General features: G+C 41.8%; 1 protein-coding gene across 8 annotated transcripts in view; it reads right to left on the bottom strand.

The window, feature by feature from the left end:
- Positions 1-8,915: 8,915 nt before the first annotated feature.
- The window catches only part of THRB (thyroid hormone receptor beta), a 284,536-nt gene continuing 272,039 nt past the window's right edge, over positions 8,916-21,412 (bottom strand). For all 8 annotated transcript variants that reach the window (XM_070433319.1, XM_070433314.1, XM_070433317.1 and 5 more), the window contains 3 exons: positions 19,226-19,372; positions 16,539-16,797; positions 8,916-13,400 (listed from right to left, as the gene is read on the bottom strand). In XM_070433319.1, coding sequence (XP_070289420.1) covers positions 13,159-13,400; positions 16,539-16,797; positions 19,226-19,372 — 648 coding nt within the window. In that variant the 3' untranslated portion in view covers positions 8,916-13,158. The remainder of the gene's footprint in view (positions 13,401-16,538; positions 16,798-19,225; positions 19,373-21,412) is intronic.

The raw sequence follows: 21,412 nt of genomic DNA, 5'->3' as shown, positions 1-21,412 counted from the left end.
TGCCTTATGGTAAGTTTTAAAATTACCCTTGTAATGAAACTAACAATTAAAAAAATTCAATAAAATTTTGTCGACTTTGAGAATAAGTCATCAGAACCCCAAGGGGTACTTGGGTTCAAATTAAGAATATACTTCCTTTGAGTCTCTGGGGTCAGTAGTTTTATTTCCATGTGCCAGGGACACCGTAATTTTCAGAATTGCGGTGCTGCCTGCTCCCCCCTCCCACCCCTGTTTTCCTGTCAGGATGAGATATCAAGTGCATTTTTTTCAGGGAGAGAGAGTTTAGTCTCATTTCTGGAAAGAAGGAAGCCTATACTTGGATGTGAAATGGATTAATTCCTATGGGTGATGAGGTTGCCATCAAAATGTTTTCATGACAAGCTGCTGTCGTCAATTCTTGTAAATATGTGACTTATAATCACTATATCGGAGGAAAAAGTTGCACCAGCACATTTTTATTATTTATTTATTTATTTAATTATTTTTTATTGATTGGAGAGAGAGAGAGAGAGAGATATCAACGTGAGAGAGAAATGTCAACCAGTTGCCTCCCATGCACTCCTAGAGACTGGTGGTCAAACCAGCAACCTTGGTCCCTTCTCATCCCCCAGATACCATTTCGTAGTGGACAACCATAGCTTTTGCTAACACCTATTAAACTAAATAATGCAGGAGAGGGATCAATCCTTTACAAAGTATTTTTTTAAAGTTCTGTTTTCTCTTATGAATTGTTGGAGAAGCCTCTTAAACTGCCTTCTGGCTGTGTTTTTTTGGCTACATCATTACTCAAGGCAAGCCGATTAAGACTAATTTTGGTCAAAATAAATTCGTGTCTGGGCAAACAACCAATGTGCAGAGTCTCAACCAGAGGGAACCAACTCGAGCTTCATGCTGTGAGGGGCACTCTTAGTCATGACCGCAGCACTCGGCATCATCTGATGAACCACTGACTGCGGACTGTTCCTAGTGTGTCAGCCTACCCTAGAATTTATTTGCTATATTTTTTCTCACTGTAGAGTTGCTCTTTGATTCTGGCACACCGTCCTCTCTGGTAATGGTTTCAAATCAGCCTGATTCACGGCTGCACAGAGAAGATTTTCCTCAGGAGCTAGTAGGATGATTGTTGAAAAAAAAAAACATGGAGAGACAGATGGTAGACTTTATTTTACTGGCTCATCTGTTTTTACAGGGACTGATTATACATTCTAAGTAAGTGGCACCAGAAGTTGCATTTAACTCTGGTTCATCTCACATGGAGAACCTAAAATACAACACCAGCAAGAGCCTAAAACCTGAGCAAGTGCAGGCAGCAGGTCCCTGAGTACATGGCATGATGTGACCTTGGGCTGGAGCAGATCTATGAGGTCATTTGCTTGGACACTTCAAGTCTTACTACTTCATTGCCAGATTAGAGTTTAGTCTTTGCTTGAGCACTGTGAGTGATGGGGAACTCTCTGATTTCCAGGGTTCTCAACCTTCTGGCCCTTTAAATACAGTTCCTCATGTTGTGATCCAACCATAAAATTATTTTCGTTGCTACTTCATAACTGTAATGTTGCTACTGTTATGAATCATAATGTAAATATCTGATATGCAGGATGGTCTTAGGCGACCCCTGTGAAAGGGTCGTTCCACCGCCAAAGGGGTCACGACCCACAGGTTGAGAACCGCTGCTTTAGACAGTTTCGCTGTGACATAGTTCTTCCTTCTGTTGAGCTGATATTGACTTCTGAGTAATTTACATTCATTAATCCCGGCTATGTTCTTTGAAAGCAACCCAGAACAAATTGATTTCCTCTTCTACCTGGCAGGTATCTTGGACATGAGCTAGAATACCATCTCAGGTCTTCTCCAGGCTAAATGTTCCCAAGTCCTTGAATCATTCCCACATGAATGGACTGGATCCTGGCTCATAGCCCTCTGAATGAGAGGAACTCAGAAGAGACAGAAGTTGTTTTGTTTAAACTTGCTTACCCCACTTATGTGGCACAAACAGGTCGAATATATAATACCAGGCTCATAAAAACAAAAGAGCCTTGTTAATTTGGTTTTAAAGGATAAAGCAAGAGTTGTGACAGCAAAAGCCCATCTCTCGGGTTTCCCATTCCTGTCCCAGGCAGCCTGCCCTCAGGTTCTGGCCCTGTCTCTCTACAGACTGCTGACAAATGATTCTACCCTGGCCTTTTATAAAGTTGACTGACCCATGCATTGCTCCTGACTTGGCTTATACCTGCAAGGATTTCTAGATCAGAGGTTTTCAGAACTCTCAGATTTAAGGATTTGCTTTGGGGACTTTGGGGTGTGGATGAATGGGCAGACCTATTCAACCAGAACATTTTCTTTCCTTTCTTACATATTGGAGTTATATAGAGATTTTGTTGATTGGAAAAATAGGTTCTGCAACTGCAAGACCATTTGTCAACCAGGACTGTTTACCCCTTTCTCTCCCCCGCTTTCCCCCCGAGTCATCTTCAGGCTCTCTTTGACTTTACCTCCCTGATTCTGAGGCCACAGGTTGTACGCCTCACCAGGATTTTGTCATCCAATCATTTACTGTCTATTATCACATAGGAAATACTGTATTGGGGGTAACTCAGGGAAGAGATAGTAAAGAAATGATTAAAACCTGGCAGTTTTTTTTGGAGGGGACCTCAGGTGCAGGGACTTGAGATAATCATATCCTTCACCTCATGACGGTTTATTTATTTTTTAAAATATATTTTATTGATTTTTCACAGAGAGGAAAGGAGAGGGACAGAGAGTTAGAAATATCAATGAGAGAGAAACATAGATCAGCTGCCTCCTGTACACCCCCCACCGGGGATGTGCCCGCAACCAAGGTACATGCCCTTGACCGGAATCGAACCTGGGACCTTTCAGTCTGCAGGCCGACGCTCTATCCACTGAGCCAAACCGGTTAGGGCCTCATGATGGTTTAAATCACCAGCCTCTAATGGCCCTTCTGTTTTATTTTATTCTCTTCATCTGTTTCACATAGGAAGTCAGTCTGAAGTCCTTGGTTATGTATGATTCCATGTAAAATATATGGAGTTCCTTTGTATGTGTTTGTAGTTCATATATATGGTGTTATAAGTCCTATTTTGTTTCTTACATGTTTTGGTATACAAGTCTAGTTCAGTGTTTCTGACGTTGTAAGGATTTCCATGGTAGCCCTATACCCAGTATTCTTTGATTCTTCTCTAGTCTCTACTCAACTCCCTGATGCTGCAAAGTCTGTGATGCTAAGATGACCATGCCTATAGATCTCTGTGAGTTTGGGAGTGTCCCCAGGAATGGAACCCTGGTTATATAGACTCATTGGCTAAAGGAAGGATGGGCTGAACCAGTTTACACTCTTTTTAAAAAATATATATTTTTATTGGTTTCAGAGAGGAAGGGAGGGAAGAGATACAAATATCAATGATGAGAGAGAGAATCATTGATTGGCTGCCTCTAGCATGCCTCCTACTGGGGATCAGGCCCGCAACCCATGCAGGTGCCCTTGACTGGAATCAAAACGGGGACCCTTCAGTCAACAGGCTGAAGCTCTAACTACAGGGCCAGTTTACACTCTTATTAGCAGGAGATGAAGTCCTCATCTCCTAATGATCCTGTTACCACTTGGTATTTTCTGTTCGTCTAATTTGTGAATGTAAAGTGTTATCAGTGTCCCTGTTTGCTGAAAGTTAGTGAGGTTGGGGATCTCTTTATAGACTTGTTAGCCATTTGGGTTTCTCCTTTGTGAATATCCCATTTTTCTATTACACTTTGTCTTTTTCTCATTGACTTGGAAAAGCTACCTATATATTTCTGACATTAATCAGTGACATTTCAGACATTGCAACTATGGTAAACATTTTTTCTCTAATGTGTCTGGGTTTGATTGCTAATATTTGGTTTAAGGGTCTTCAATCTACTAATTTATACCCATGTCTATGTGCAGTCTTGAGTAAATGTATCTACCAGATGTCAGCTATAGCTTTCTCTTCAGAGCTAGGTGAGATTGCTTTGAAAAACTCACCTCTCAATTTTCTGATACCAGATAAAGTAACCCCCAGAATTCTATGAATTCTTGGATACTTCTATTATCAAGATCTCCTTGGCTTTGGGTCTCTTTTGTTCCATATCAACATGATAGCTGAATGCCCCCTTTCATTTGTTTCTATAAGAAATTAATTTGCACCATACATTTGCCGATTTTTACTTGATATCTAAAGTTGAAACTTCAGTGCTTCTGTCACCTTGTTTTCTTGTCCTCTACCCACTTCCCCAACCTTCACTGCTGTAAATTCTTTTCCTCCATTAAACAGAGCAATTCAGCCCTCCCCAAACTTAACTATGAGTAGTTAAGTTTTGCTAAGCAAAATAAAATTTCCTCTTATTAGATTGACACCTCTAGAAGCCAGCTGGGTTAGAAATGAGTCCTACAAAGAGAAATCACTTTTTAATATTGCAACACTAATTAGTGCTTTTGCAATAGATACAACCTAGTGAGAGGTGAGGTAGCCTATTTTTCAGGATGCTTATCTATCTATTTATCTATCTATCTATCTATCTATCTGTCTATCTATCTATCTTGCATTAGGGAAGGTGAGCCTTTTTGGAAGGGGAAATGATAAACATTTCCAGAGCAGAGTTGCCTTTTCTCTTTCTTCAGGGGCTAAGGCTTTATGCTGGTCTTAGTAGTACAGGCTGTAAAAAGAACATGGATCTTGGAACCTGATGTGCTCGGATACTTGTCACTTGTGTGATGTACACTCATCCTCTCCATTACCAAACGAGGATACTATCACCTACTTTATAGGTTTGTTTGGAGGATTAGATGTAACATGGAGGGCCTGGTACGATTCCTGGCATTGATACTTGTTCATTACATGGTGCGCCATTATGATATACTCCAGCATGACAGTGAAGAACTCTGGAAGGCATCATACACATCTGGCACTTCTTTTCGGATTGGCTGCTGGGACTCTTGAGTAGCAAGTAACTGATGAGGGGTATTTCTGTCAAAGTGCTGGAGAAAATGAAAGTGAATTTGCTGAAATTTTCAACTGGATTCTTACAAAGCAGCTTTCTTACCAGTCAATGATCTTTGATGGTCTTGGGTTCTTCACCTTTTGACATAATTTATTGTTATAAAGACTCTATTTGCCTTTGACTTTAGGTAGTGAAAAGAAATCCTAAATTCTCTCTTCAAGGCTAAAAATACCCGTAGGGAAAATTACAAAATCATTAAACTTCAAATACACCCAAATATCTGCAACAAGTAAGACTGCAGCATCTTTTTAGGAATCAGGGTAAAACTGGAGTGCTTTTCAGATCTCTGTATCCATTAGGATTTGTGGGCACAGGAACTTTGAAATTTTCTCACTTGAAGATGGTTTATTCTATATGCATCTGCCTCCCACAGTGCAATTAGAGTTATGTGAAAAGTAAAGTTAAAAGAAAGAGGATGTTATCACTCTGTCCTGAAAGATGTGTGTTCATTACAACTTCATCTGACTTCAGTTTTCAAATGCATTGTTTCAAAAAATGTTTGCACCAAAGTGAAGTTATGTACGGAAAAACACATTTCTGTTGGCTTCTACACAATTCTCAGCTAGACATTTGTATAGAAAGAAATTTGCCCTTGAAATGAGACCCCTGAAAGAACTTGCCGGCTGGAGGAACCCCTACATCAGATCATGGCAGATCCTCTAACATCTATTTCCCAAGGCCCAGGGGCACTTGTCTCACCCCATTTGCTCCCTGATGTGCACCGAGTCTAGATGGGATCTGCCCAGCTGGGAGATTGGAGACCCACTTTCCCCACTTGGGGGCTTGCTTTTCCTTCTGAAGTGTGAGACTCCACAGGGCCTCCTCTGTGGTCAGGCATGCACTACTTAGTACAGGGAAGTCAGCCCAGCTTTGATAATGGGAAATGAGACCCAGTAGATAAATTCTTATGAATTATCCTGAGATGCAGTATTCACCTCTTGAATGATTGAGGTCTCAGCTGTGCTTAGTGTGGCCAGCTTAGCAATGCACCCTGTGTTCACTTTCTCTCCTGCTCTGCCTCATTCTCTTTCTCCTCCACTCTTGTTTCCTTGGGGGCTACTATCCCTACTAAAACTGTAGCATAAGCTCTGCTTTTTGGGGAGACACAGGCTAAGACGGCTCTCTTCTCCTTTTAGTATAAGATGCAGGCAAGCGCATTTTACTGACACAGACTTCACTTATGATTTCATCAGTATATGTAGAAATGGATTCTAGCTTTCAGAGTATAACATGGACCATTTTTTGTCAGGTAGCCCATGGATCCTAAAGATATACAATCCAAGAGTATCTATAACACTCAACATTTCAGTAGTTCTAGTAGGTTTTTTGTTTTGTTTGTTTGAACAACATGTAATGTGTCTGAACTTGTGTACATTGAACCTAATGAAAACTCCACTTATTTACAAAGCTAAAGTGCCTCAAGCAGCTAAATATGAAACCAGGATGAGCTGCCATCTTGAGGTGGGAAAACCAATTAAATTTATCCTCTGGCTCCTCTTCCTTCTAGATGATTAGAATTGTCCAGGTTTGTGACATAATACCAGCTCCACGACCCAAATCAAGCCATTAGATATCATATTAATTTTGGTTTGGCTTTGTTGTGTAAAGGGGTTAAGAACTGTACCTGGCTGGAATATATATGTATAAAACTCTCCAATAGAAAATGAATAATTTCTTAGGGAAGGAAATGTGTTCATAAGGGTTAAGATGTACATAATGTACAAAGGAGATAAATATAAAAGCTTTACACAATCTTTTTTTTTAAAATATATTTTTATTGATTTCAGAGAGGAAGGGAGAGGGAGAGAGAGACAGACACATCATTGATGAGAGAGAATCACTGATCGGCTGCCTCCTGCACGCCCCCCACTGGGGATCGAGCCCGAAACCTGGGCATATGCCCTGACCGGGAATTGAACCAGTGACCTCTCAGTTCCTGGGTCAACGCTCAACCACTGAGCTACACCCGGCTGGGCTTTACACAATCTTTTGAATAGAAAATGGGAGGACTCAGAAAAGAGTACTTGGAACTGATCTAGCCCAAGGAAATAAGACATGCTTGCTCCATCTTACCTGGACTTGCCTCTTTCATGAGCCAGGTAGGATGTTATTAGACAGTTTCTTTGGACAGTGTTTATTTGGTTCATGTCCTGGCCAAATCATGCTGAGCATCCTCTGTGTAAAGGAGACTCCGTTGCTGCACTGAAAACGGACGTGCTTTCAGACTTAACTTTTGGTGTGGGCATTTGTTGCTTTTGCTTGCTGGTCTAAACCATCCATTTAGGCATTAATATACTGCAATATCACAGAATACTTCTTACAGTAGCAAAACTTAGAATTTTCTTTGAGGAATTATCCCTGCCCCAACTCTTAGTCCTTAGTTTAGATGGGGCCGATTATCCATCCTTCTTTTCCCCACCCAGTTCCAGGATTTCAGAGGATCAATTTCAAAGCTAATTAGCAAATCTGTCCTCCTTACAGGGATTGGCTCGAGAATGGGCACATGACCCAGTTTGGGCCAATGAGGATTAGACCCACAATTTTTACTGGAACTGTGGGGCAAAGAAACTCCCCGAGATTGAAGCTGTTAAGGCTAATCTTAGTGCTACTGGGGGCCACCCTAAGGTAAAAGGCTATGTGAGCATGAAATCTGTATGAAGATTTTTACAGAGGAATTTCTACAGAGGAAAATCTGCACAGAAAGATGAAAAGAGGCACCTCCTGACAATACTGAGGGAGCACCCAGATCCAGCCATGCCTGAAGCTACCTTACCCCTGGACATTCTAGATCAGTGGTTCTCAACCTTGGCTGCACATTAGAATCACCTGGGAATCTTTTTAAAATCCTGATTTCTGGGCCTCATCCTCCGAAAGTTCTGTTTCTTTGTTACTAATGTTGTGGCCCCACCCCATAACAAAGAAACAGAACTTCCGGAGGATGAGGCCCAGAAATCAGGATTTTAAAAAGATTCCCAGGTGCAGCCTAATGTGCAGCCACGGTTGAGAACCACTGCTCTAGATATTGCAGTTAATAATTCCCTTTAGGCTTAAGCTAGTTTGACTTACCCCTTTGTCAGTCATTACAGAAAGAGTCCTAACATGTGTTCAGGGCAGTGGGATTGAGATATATGTTGACAGGTGATATTAATATAATTCCATTAATAATATTCTGGACATTTTGAGATAAGATGAATATAGTCTTTGAGCTACAAAAAGTTAAGTCTTCCCTCCTCCTCATTCCATCTCTGTGGCCCTCCCCCATGAGACTTTTACTTCTCTCTTTCCTCCCCCACCCCCAATACCCTCCTCCCAAGGAAATTCGCTTATTCTAGTAGATGTTTATGAAACAAATGTTGTTCCATCCCTGTTTCCCTCCCTTTGGAAGCAGTGGAGATGAGAAGAGTAGGCAATACTGGGCCTAGTTAGAACATAATATTTAAAGAAAGAGACAGGAAAATACATCCATTATAAGCTTTTTTTTTCTTTTTTAGAATTGAAGCTTATGACTTTATCTATGCCCACTATATTCATAATTACAATTTAATATCTGCATACAAAAGCTATGTAAAAATCCGTTTTTCCCAAATATACAAATTTTCTTTTTGGATAGTTTAAAACATTTTGATCACAGATTTCAACAGAGTTTTAGGCTGAAAAAAAATATTACCAATCTAGCAATATCACTTAACACTGTTTGCAACACACAGATCTTCCGATGACAGTCAATCTCTTCCTATTCTGTAGCATTTTTCTGATTCTCAGGGCATGAAAACATGATGGGGGTGGGGGGAGAAGTGTTTTCTCTGAAAAAAACATAGAGATCCAATTTGGCTCTATAATTGAATGAAAATGTGTGTTAATTGGGAAAACCCAAAGAAAAATGGGGCAATGACAGCTTATTCATGCTCTGATATCTTCTGTCTCGACAGTACATGTGTAATTAAATAGTCTTCCTTTGTCTTACATTGTGCTCCGTAATTTACTTGAGTATTATCTGAATCCTGAGGAGGACAGATTTCTGTTTGATTGTCTTGTGCATAAGGTGGGTCAGTTTGAACTGTGCAACAGAAAGCCACAAACAGCGTCTACCTGCACGATATTGCTTTTGAAGGAGGCATTCATTAATGTGGACACACACTGGAAATGCACACTTTTTGCATTTGCAAACATTTATACAGCACAGTAAAAATTCTGTGATAAGGCCAAACCTTTTCCCCCCCTAGTCCTTTTTTTTTTTTTTGCACAAGTTTTTAATGTATTTTTTTTTAAGATTAAAGTAAAACGTTTCAATTGTAAAAAATACACACCGGGCAAATCCTTACCTGGATAATAAATATCTACATCACAGTACAATAAAATTTCTTCTCTATAAAATTTAAATATGGATTATAGTCTATCACTATCAAAAGAAACACTATGCTACTATTTCCATATTATTAAAATAACAGGAAAAATTACCAGCTTATTTGAGAACCTGATGCCATAGCCTTTGGAAAGGGCAGAGATTCAAATGTCCATGAGCACTCTTCCTTTTGAAGAGGAACTGCGGCTTGGTGACTCACTTAAATTCAGTTGATGAAAAAGGTTTAGCCTTACAAATGCTGGCTACATTTCAAAAACCATCAGACTGATTTCATAATTTATGACTCATGCAGCAAAAGGTCAATATGACACGGATAGGTTAGAGTTCCACAGAATAAGAATGTATCACCGACGATGACATGCCAGGAGGGCGCTCAGCAGTTCTGTGGAGGCTGAGTCTGGGGTGGGGGTGGGGGGTTAGTGTTGAGGAGGGGCCAAGGCCTGCACACCTGTTCAGGGAAGAGCCGCAAGAATGGCGTTGCTGGAGCAGAGCCAAGCCTGGTGGTCCACCCCGATGACAGCGCTGCAGACCGAAGAGGTGTCACTGGGTCCCAGGTGAGGGACACGGCGCTGGGCTGAGGCATCAACACGGCAAAGCGCGTCATTGAAGACAGAGGCTCATCTGACTAGAAAAAGCTCTGAGGTGGCACATGGTGTGTTGAGCAGAATCATAAAGACGAAAAGATCTTACTTTTCTCACTATTTCTGAAAATACTGCACAGCTAAGTTGAAGGGCAAGGTACACTTGAAGGTAACACACACACACACATACACACACACATATACATATACACACACATACCCACACACCTCACTCATCCCCAAAAGTTAGGTGATTTATAAATAAGAATCCCAGTTGTACGGTGGTCTCCCCTACTGGGATGTCTCCCCACTGTGAGGGGTTTTGATCAGGTCCACACTTGATTCGACAGTCTGGACTGTATAAAAAAGTGTTTTAAAAAAATCCAGAGCAAATCCCTCCTAATTGAATTTTATGAGATGGAGTCTTGAGATGCACGAAGTTCCTCAATCAGTTACAGAAGAAACGAGCTACTTTGACCAGTAGGGTCATGATCCTTTGCGTTCTCATAGCCTTTCCTTTCTACCTGAAGTGCGTTAAGGCTTGTCATCCTTAGCATAAACAAGAGTACTAGATCAGTGGTTTGCCTGTTTAAGGCAATCATTTAAGAGGCCGAGGCTCAAACGTAAATTTACTTGGGGCTGTCTGGATTACTGTAGATATACTGTGTCATTTGGCCAATGTCTAATCATGGTTAATCCACCAAGCATTCCAATTTCGCTTGAGATCAGGCTCTGTACTTATATTTGAATCTGGGTGTGCCTAATATGTGGGGGAATCGCTGTCAAACAGATTGAGGAGAACTTCCTGGGAAGGCTTGATGCCCAAGGAGTCTGTGAACCTTCCCGTACCCCACCTGCTTGCCTCCCTCTCAGTGCCTTCTCAGGGAAATCTGCCCCACGCCACAAAGCTCAGAGTTAACCCTGGAGCTGGAAGGTGACTAAGGGGTTATGTTTCAGAGTCAACAGAGGGAGCTGAGATGTTAATAAAGCAAAGCCTTAAGGAGACTGGCTAGAGGCTGCCCAGAGAGAACTAAACCTTACTTTCTGTAGATAAAGTCAAAGTAGGTAGTCTGCCCATGACCTTCACATTTACACTTTCATTCTCTTCACCTAGAATGAAAGTGTAAACATGGTTAGCAAGTTCCACAGAGATGTTCTGGTTTCCTTCCTCTAGAAGCCAGTGTAATTGCTCTAGTGCATTAAACATACACATTTCCTCTCAGATTATTTCCAGTCACTCTTGGGATATTCAATGCCGTTCCTCTTGTGTTTCCGAGGCCATCCTGCCTTTCTCTACACAGTTGATGAGTAGTGTGTCAAATTCTTATTTTGAATCAATACCAAATATTTCTGTGTCTGTTAGGAGGGTCATAATTTTTGTCTAATTAAGGTAGAAATTTGAATATGAAGGAAACTGTCAAAAGACCCAGATTTTTCTCCCCTGAAATTAGCAGAGTATTAAGGATTCGAAGGAATTTAGAGTTTATGACTTATTCACCAGGACCCAAGGTGAGAAAACCAAGACCCAAATCTAACAAGGTCACAAATCTGTCAGTTGACAGAGCACAAATTAGAACTCTGACACCCTGACTTCTGGGCCAGTTAAAAAAAAAAAAAAAAAAAAGATCTGACTTGGTTTTCACAGTGACGTTCATTCCTTTGTTTTTAGGTAAATCTCACTGATACGGCTTATTGTCCCCAGGATTTCCAGGATAAGGCAGTACAAGGCAGGCTAAAAAATAGTGTTTGTCTACTATGCCAGTGAAGAATGAGATACATTCAATTGCATGGGTACATTCTTTGCCCACCTTCTGACGTTGAAGTGATGAGGCAATGTCACCATTTGTTTTCTGGGTACAAGCTACTCCAATGTTTGTCATCGGGGAGGTGAGATAGGTGGGGAAGGTGAGTGAGGGTTCCTGTACATGATCTGTGGGCGTTTTCTGTTGAATATCCTTTAGGGCAATTCTTTAACAGGGACAGAGAGCGTCAGTGGCTAAACAAGTGTTTGTTTAGAGATAGTCAAACCACAGAGTCAGAGGGAAAAGGAGGCTAGGAGACACTTTTGTGAGTAGAGCAAAGAGCTTGAGGATTCAAGACTAGAAGGAGCATCCTCAAACCATCAGTCCATGAAGAGTGCTCTCAGATCACTATGCTTCCTTCAACTTGGAATGTAACTGCACTAGTCCCTCCTCAGAATTCCTCCACAAGACTCCAATTTCAGCTCATTATCTCTCCTTGATTAGAATATGTAATCCAGAGGGAAATCTGTTGTCAACACAGCAAAGATGCAATCAGGATTAATAACTTCAGGAGTTTGAGAAGGGATGGATTAGATGTCATTGAAAAATGACAACTGTAAATAGGCCTAATTTCTATGGAAACGTTCTCTGAGCCTTAACTGTAAAGAAGCCTTCCTACTATGAGGTAATAATATGTGAATTTTTGGAAACTCTTGAGTCACTGACAAACATTTCTAATTTCTTTGAGCTGGCTGAAGAAAATGATTTTCCATGTTGGTCTCAATCAGTCAAGTACCTGCATGGCTTTGAGTCATGCCTTGAATAACTTGAATTAAATCATAAGATTATAAAAATTCCAGTGAAAGAACAGCTGATTTGGGGGAATATTTCTATACATTCCAAGATAGGCTGCCAGGAGAGAATGAAGAGTGCTGAAGCCAGCATGCTTTAGAATAAACAAAACTTGTCCAGACCTTTCCTTAGAAAGCTGGAAGCCACATCTAACCAAAGATGGTCTGTGTCCTGCTAACTTGAGTCCTGCAAAAATCCGAATTGGATCAAGACGAACACATGATCTTGGTTTTAAGGCTTCTTTAGTCTTCTGCTGTGCCATTTTGCTTGCTTGAGTCTCTGACCAGGGACAGATGGGAGCTGGTGGTGGCTTGGTGCTGGTGAATTAATGATGGTCCCCACCCCACCTCCCTAGCTGTAAAAACATCAAAGCATTCACATCAAAGGACTGGAGAACAAAATGCAATAGTTGCAAGTACCCGCATTCAAGGGGCAATTTCATCCATGTCTACGCCAAGGACTAGCTCCCTTTACAATCCCTCCCAACACAAAGAAACAAAGGAACAAACAAAAATGATCTAGGCAATGGAATGAAATGACACCCAGTAGTGCTGTAGGAATTATGAGAAGGAAGTCAGCCAGTCTAATCCTCAAACACTTCCAAGAACAACGGGGGGAAGAGTTCCGTGGGGCATTCCACCTTCATGTGCAGGAAGCGGCTGGCATGGCAGGCTCCAATCATCCGCAGGTCTGTCACCTTCATCAGGAGTTTTGGCCAAAAGTGTGTCACGTGGTGTTTTCGGTAATTGATATAGTGTTCAAAGGCCAGCAGGAAACTATCTTGGTATTTTTCTATTCTCTCAACGCAGGCGAGCCCTGGGCGATCTGAGGGGGCGCAAAAAGATGGATGTTAATTCAGAGGGTGGGAAGGAGAGGGACTGCCTTGCCTGATTCAAGCCCTTTAATGTGAAAGTGGGCAGATCTGAGGACCTTCCAACTCCTAGAAGTGAGCACGGGTGCCACATGAACTCTGGGGCATGGGCACTAAAATACCAGAACGTGGTGTAATTGCTATGAAGGGGACCAATGCTTTGTTCTGCTAATTACCTCTGGTTTAGACAGTCCCCTCCATGGGTGTGAATGGCAATACCTTCCTCACAGGGTCTAGGGAGAACCCCACCTAGAGAGCTGACAGACGAAGCATACCAACGGAACAGTTTTGAGTTTCCAGTGGCTCCCCGGGAGAAAGAGGGGGACGAGCATGGACATGCACAGAACAGAAGGAAATTGGGAACAGGGGGCCTGGATGCCAAAGGAGGAGTGTTGGACAATGAGAAAATCCCGTGACGACAAGGAAGCACAAGATCCAATTTAAGTTGTTTGTCAGGCTGTGGTGAACCTCGCCTTCCCTTCCCATATATGTTAGTAAAAGTTCCGCCTGTAGCTGCCTTGTGTTGGGGGTGCTGTAGGGGTTTACAACAAAAAGAAAAGGGGATGTGAGCTATCCAGAGTTGGAACGAGAGGAGACCAAGAGCATGTAAAGACCGGGCACTCTCCCCACTGCTGTGGGAGGGGACTCAAGGCTGTCACAAGGGGGCTGGGTGACTGTGGAATGTCCAGGCTGCAAATACTTGAATTAAAAAAGTAATTTATAAACCTGGATGAATTCCTCAGACAGCTCCAGAAAGCCTATCCCCACTGCCCAGGTCTCCTCAGCTTGCTTTTAGTAGCTCCAATCATATAAATTCACACTCCAATTGTCCAGTTATCGAAGAATCTGTATTAGTAAAAATCTATATAAAGTTCTGTTTAATCCGAAAGGCAAGAACAGGGCTAATGGCTCAACTCACCTTTCTGAGTCTAAAAATATATGGGCGTTTGGAATCCCCTATTTAGCTCAAATTGCAATTTGTGCATTCTTATTTTGTTTCCCCACTTCATATTTGATGTTGCTACTCTGTGGATCTACTCACTCCCTCTCTCTCCTGGTTCCCTGACTTCTCTTTTCCTTTGAATGTGCCAGAAGAATTCTCCACAGGATCCTTTAATTTTTGATCCAAATAGAAACTCAACACAATATTGCTCTGATGTATTCCTTTAAAGGGATAACCTGGGTTTTGTGGGATCAAACTCTGTCTCTTGATGAGACATAAAGATAAGGTGGTCATATAAATGATGGAGAAAAAGATGAAAGGACATTTGGATGATGCTCAAGTTGTACTAAACCTGTTTATGAAAAGAGAAACATTTGTAAAGGTCAAAGACTATTTTTAACAATCTGAGACAAAATTTCTCAAGGATATGTCTTTCAGGTCATCTCCGTTTTAGCTCTCTGGTTAGTAGTGTAGGACCAAGGAACTTGGTAGCTCGTAGTAGCTCTTAGAAAGGTCTTTGAAGAAAAGGCCTAAGGTTTTGTGTAAGTGAAATGCCAAACAAAGCAATGGGGCTTAGGAGACAATTCTGAGGAGGAACTGGAGCTTCAGAGCACTGATGTGTAGCTGTCAATGGCCAAAGGTAAAGTGTTTTGTAACATTTCCCTAGGCCTGGCAGCATTAATGAAAAGTGCCCAGGTCACTCAGGTGGGGAAGACTTTACAGTCATTATGTCACATGGCTGGCTGTCAGGCAGGCAGAAATGGGAAGAATCATTCAGTTCGGTGTTTGATAGAGTTTGGAATTACACTCACAATTTTTGCCATTCCCACATACTCCCTTTATCTACCTTGCTTAGATTATTTACTCAATCTGTTAAATTGACTCACTAAAGAGGAAACTTCATATTATTCATTAAACAAAAATCCATTTGCTGGAGGTAGAAGAGAGTATAGGGGGGATTAATGGAGACTTGACCTGGGGTGGTGAACACACAATATATAGATGATGCACCTCTAAAATCTATATAATTTTATTAACCAATTAGAGGCCCAGTGCACTCACTGGGGCGGGGGGCAGGGGGAGGGGTCCCTCAGTCCTGCCTGTGCCCTCTCGCTGGCAGTCAGACATCCCTCTCACCGTCTGGGGCTCTCACAGTCTGGGACCCCTCGCTCCTTACTGCTGCGGCAGAGGCTGGAGAGGCTCCGGCCACCCCTGCTGCACTCACCAACGTGAGCCCAGCTTCTGGTTGAGCAGCGCTCCCCTGTGGGAGCGCACTGACCACCAGCGAGCAGCTCCTGAGTTGAGCATCTGCCCCCTGGTGGTCAGTGCTCATCATAGCGACTGGCCGTTCCCCCATTCGTTCCGCTCTTTGGTCAATTTGCATATTAGGGTTTTATTATATAGGATGCCACCCTAATAAATACAATTAAGGTTGTTGCTCAAACCTGTTCTTGAGATCTGCTCTCTCTTTCTTGAAAAGGGAGGTTAGCCTGGCCAGAGTGGCTCAGTTGGTTGAGCACCATCCTATGTACTGAAAGGTTGCTGGTTCGATTCCCTGTCTGGGCACATGCCTGGATTGTGGGTTCTATCCCCAGTTAGGGAGCATACAGAAGGCAACTAGTCAATCTCTCTCACATTGATGTCAGTCAGTCTGTCTTCCTTCTTTTTCTCTTTCTCCCCTTCCTCTCTCTAAGCATGTCCTCGGTGAGGATTTTTTTTAAAAAGGGAGGTTAACTAGTGTTAGGTGTTAAAGACAGACCAGCATCAAACCGAATCTCTCTTTCTGCCACATGTAGGAGCTATAAGAAAGAAATAACTTCCTCACTATGATTCCGTATTAGTTAAAGCTGTCCTTGTATCACAGAAATCTCAGTTAAAAGATTACCTTGACCCATCCCCTCCAGGAATATAATTCCACTTATATAGTTCAATTTCTTTATTTTTAAAGGATACTGAAGCCCAGAGAAGCTGGGGTTCCCTCAAAACCACATAGGGAGTTCTTAGAAAAGCTATGTTTTATTTCTACTGAAAGACTAGGGCCCCAGTGAGCTATAATTCTGAAGCTAAAGAGGAATTAAAAACTCATCAGTTGATTTGAATTAGCAACCAAACTCTCCTGACACCCAGTAATGAGCCTGGACACACTCACCTGAAGACATCAGCAGGACCGCCTGAAGGAGAGCTACTTCAGTGTCATCCAGGTTGAAAGAAGACAGCGACATGCCCAGGTCAAAGATGGCATCCGACACCACCCCAAGACCCCCATTTTTCAGCTGGCCCCGTGTCACTGCCATCTCCCCGTTCAGGGTTAAAGTCTCACTTTCTGGGTCATAGCGCACAGCAGCGCGAAGGGACATGATCTCCATGCAGCAGCCTTTGAGGAGGATTATCTGGTCTTCACATGGCAGCTGAAAAGAACCAGCCCACATCAGCAAAGAACAAGTGGACAAAGGTTAGTCAAGAGCAACATGTGGTATCATAACGGCTTCCTGTGATGGACACTCATTCTAAACTCTTTGAGCATGTGGACTTTGTGGCTTTTCCCTTCCTACTTGGCTCCAGACTTTCCAAATACAGCCATATATTTGTACTCCAAGTTGGTCATTATCTTCACTGACTTTAATCTCAGGAGTTTGCATTTCTTTGGCATAAGATACAGATCTCCAACTGGTATTAAGCAGTCGAGTGAAACTGCTTATATCTTCTTATTCTGGAGTTTGTATTATAACCCAACTAACTGCTTGAGAGCTGTATTTGCCAACACTTTTGACTTATAGCTTCAGTAATCAACAGATGACTCTATGCCAGTGGTTGTCAACCTTCCTAATGCCATGACCCTTTAATACAGTTCCTCATGTTGTGGTGACCCCCAATTTCATTGTTACAAATTGAACATAATTAAAGCATAGTGATTAATCACAAAAACAATATGTAATTATATATGTGTTTTCCGATGGTCTTAGGCGACCCCTGTGAAAGGGTCGTTCGACCCCCAAAGGGGTCGCGACCCACAGATTGAGAACCACTGCTCTATGCTTAGCTGGCAACTGTGCTTGTCTTTGTTTTCTGAAGCAAGTTTGTTCCTTGAGTCTCTTCAAAAGCACTGAACCAGACAGTCCCTTACAGATGCCTATTACCCACAAGGCCCAAGGTCACCCATTGTGTTAGGGGCAGAGGTGAGGCCAGCATTCAGACTTCTGGCTCCTAGGATTATATTCTCAGTGCTTATGGCACCAGAATTGCTCCACACGCTGTATCTCTCTGTCAATGTGGTGATCTCTTTTTTAGCTAATTTGGTTGCTTTAGTGAATCAGGATTTGTGACAGTGTACTAACATTAATAACAAACTTTACAAAAGAATTTTGCTAAGAAAGATGATTAAAAAAATCAGTTGTATTTTTTGAATAGGGAGAACGTTTAATTAAATGCCCTTATCAAAATAGATTGAAAGACTATTAATTACTGTGAATTTTTGTTTGTTTTTGATGAATTGGACATCATACCAAGATTTATGTGCACCACCTTATTGAATTTTCACAGCAGTGCAGTGAGGTACATATTTTGCTTCCAATTTTATCTATAGTTGTGGAAATCCAGGCACTGAGAGGTTGAGGAACATGCAAGGGGTGGTCACATGAAAGTTTTGTGAGCGAGGCCACGATTTGAAGCTCTATCTGTCGGAGTCCAATGCCAACAGAAGAGAACACACTCATTCAAGTACTCTGGATGGGACTGGGTTTCCATAAACAAGGGAAATGTAAATTACACATAATCTCTATCTCTTCATTAAGCAAGTACAAATTCTTTTTGGGAAATACTCTTGGCAATACCCAAAGTTCAATTTATTATATAAAACTAAAGGTAATACTACTAACTTACATTTAAAACACTGGGTATTTCATATTTTTTTACTAACTCAACTTAGTTACTTTACCATATAATTTCAAATTGCTTAGCTTTTACTGCAGAATGAAAGTATATATATTATGTGTGTGTAAATATATATAATACATATATAATAAAAATATTCTATTATACACACACCATATATATATATAAAGATGAGATGACCAAGGTTTGAAGACATTTAATAACTCATCAAGAATTCTTGCCCATATAGTTGACTGCAGAACCCATGCTCTCAGCTACCACAGGGCAGAACTGCTCACGTTAGGGATGAGTGTCCCACAGGGCAAGTCTACGACCTCTGGTAGGTGAGCTCCTCAAGGTGCCCTGAAAATGGGCCAAGAAAGGGTGAGCTTATAAGGAAAAGAAGGAGGACTTAAGGGGATCTTAAAATCTTTGCTCTGTAAGGGTCATCCTCTATTCTTGAGGATTAGAAGGCAACCACATAGCCATCTTGCTGGGATACACAGTTAAAAGAATATAGATTAAGACTCAAACCATGGCCCCCACATATAGATAAATTAATCACTTTGACCTCAAAGTTCCCCATCTGTGAAATGGGGTTAATTAAAGCCACCCTGAAGATCTGTTACAAGGATTGTATTTAATGTGGGCAAACTTGAGCATGATAACTAGGACGTCGTAGGTACTGAATAAATGCAAGTATTGCTATCATCTTTTCCTATCCCCGGAGTTGGGTGGATGAATAGGATCTTCATCGACCTCACGTGGAGAAGCTAATGAATGATGTCTGAGTAGAGAGGGTGGGAAAGTATAAATGAAAGGGTGCACTTTCATTTTGGACTGACATTACTTTTATAGGACTATCCCTACTAGTTAATATTAAATTATAAATAATACTCAGTATTCCTGGAAATTGATGGAACTACAATGAAAAAAAAGGCAGAAGAAAAACAATCATTTCCTCACCTCACAAAACATAGGCAACTTTTTGGCAAAATCCACCACTCTGGTAATTGCTGGTGTGATGATTTTTGTAAAATGGCTGAAGGCTTCCAAGTCAACCTTTCCACCTTCTGGGGCATTTACTATTGGTGCTTGTCCAATATCTTCTGGCTAAGGAGGAGAGACAAGAAAGAGTTAAATGATGAAGTTGAAAGACCTCTATCCTACTTCCGATGTGGAAGAAAAATGTCTTCTGGACAGCCAATCTGTACACCCAGTTTATTAACAAAGTATAGAGTCGTCCATGTATGTCTCTGAGCAAAGATATATGTCTTGGCCATTGCTGTAATAGGCCTCAGTGATATTGTTCATAGGATTGGTGTGTGTGTGTGTGTGTGTGTGTGTGTGTGTGTGTGTGAGAGAGAGAGAGAGAGAGAGAGAGAGAGAGAGAGAGAGAGAGAGAGAAAGAGAAACAAGAGGAATTTGGGCTCTACTTCTGAAAGCACAAAGGGTATATATTCCCACCAGGTGACATACATTCTAGGGCATTTTCAGAGTGCTGCACATTCTGATGAGTGTCTTTGTGTGTGAGGTGGGCTCAATGTGGGCAGTGAGGAAGCGGGGCAGGGGGAGGGGGAGAATGCGGGAGTCCCAGCAGACAGCACCCTGTGGTTCACTCTAGTTTCCCACCCAGCTGGGGTTCAGCATCCTGTCTGCTTACAGACTTCAGTTGGAGGAGGTCACAGCAGGGTGAGAGGAACGGATCTAGGCTGCCTATAGGAACTGAGTCATGCAAACTTGGCACACCCTCAGGCAGAGGGGGGATTTTACTAGTATTCAATGTCCCGAGGGCACTTCTCTGCTATTTACTTGCCTAAGAACAATCCATGGTCTTGCTGCTCAAAGGGTGGTGTAGCAGCATGGGTGTCACTGGGGGACTTCTTAGAAATACAGAATCTTAGCTCTCTCCTCAGACTCAATTGTGCAGAATCAGCATTGTAGCAAGCCCCCAGGTGGTTGTGCTCCCAATGCTCACGGGAGCTGTCTAGCTCCCTAGCCTGGCGTTCGGTGACTGCCATGGTGTGGCCTCCATGTATCCCCTGTTGTCACCAGTGCTTCCTGCTTGGGTGATAGAAGCCTTTCTGAGTTGATTGCACTTGTCTTATGATCTGCCCACACAGACCACACATGGCCAAGTCATTCATCCTGTCTGAACCTTTTGCTCATGTTCCTTTTTCAAGGCTACCCCATTCAAGAATGTGAGAAATCAGACAGTAACTCTGCCAGGGCAAAAGCAGGGCAGGCTGGCCCTGGTTCTGATGGTCACATTTTATACTTGGGTGAAAAAATCCAATCAAAGCCATCCCTTTGCATGGGAATTAAGGGATCAGAATAATAACGCATGACAACACACAATAATAACACAATGCCAATAGACAATAATGTTGTTGGTATGTGTGTGGGGGGAATGGTTCACTCCAAACCGAACTGCCCCTGGGAGGTGTAAAAGTGAGTTACCCTTGATGGGGAGACACTGCTTTCCTTTGTCTGGCACCAGAGAATTCTTGTTCCTGTCCCAGTCCACATGGACTCTTCACCATCACTGTCATCACTTGCAAATTGTTGGTGATTAAATTGAGCATTTAAATGGATGGAGAAAACTAGAAAATTATATGATGGAAGGTTTTTGGAAACAGTTGTACAATGTGGCTTTAGAATTAGGAAAATCTGCTTTTGCAAAAGTGCCTATTTGCCAATGACTCTTATTTCTCAGCACAAATGTGGATTTGAACCCTGGGTGAAACCACCAGTCTCTCTATTTTTGACTTGAGTCCTGGTCTTAGGATAAAAAATGATGAAGAAACTCTTTTGGGGGAGTAAGTTACTTACCCATTCCAGATAAATGAATACTTCTAGCTTTTACGACAATATATTTTAATCCCTTTTGATACATTACTATTATTAGCATAATAGGCCTCCTCAAATTCTATTTCAGAGCAAGATGAGCCATTATCACATGAAAATAAATGAAATAAATGAAATAATATGCAGTATTGCAAGCAAAAAAAAGGGGTCTCACTACATAGGAGACACAAATCCTAATGTGTAGAAGCCTATTCAGGACCTGAATGCCATTTAGCAAAGCTGACTTTAATGAAGGATTCCTAATGTCTTTGTAGGAGTAATTCACCAACCAAAAGAGTGAAAATT

This window comes from Myotis yumanensis, unplaced genomic scaffold (genome assembly GCF_028538775.1).
Source record: "Myotis yumanensis isolate MYYU_CA2020_CCGP unplaced genomic scaffold, mMyoYum1.0.hap1 SCAF_14, whole genome shotgun sequence".
Lineage (NCBI taxonomy): Eukaryota > Metazoa > Chordata > Mammalia > Chiroptera > Vespertilionidae > Myotis > Myotis yumanensis.
The sequence above is the reverse complement of the archived record's forward strand: the minus strand, read 5'-3'. Positions and strand labels throughout refer to the sequence as shown.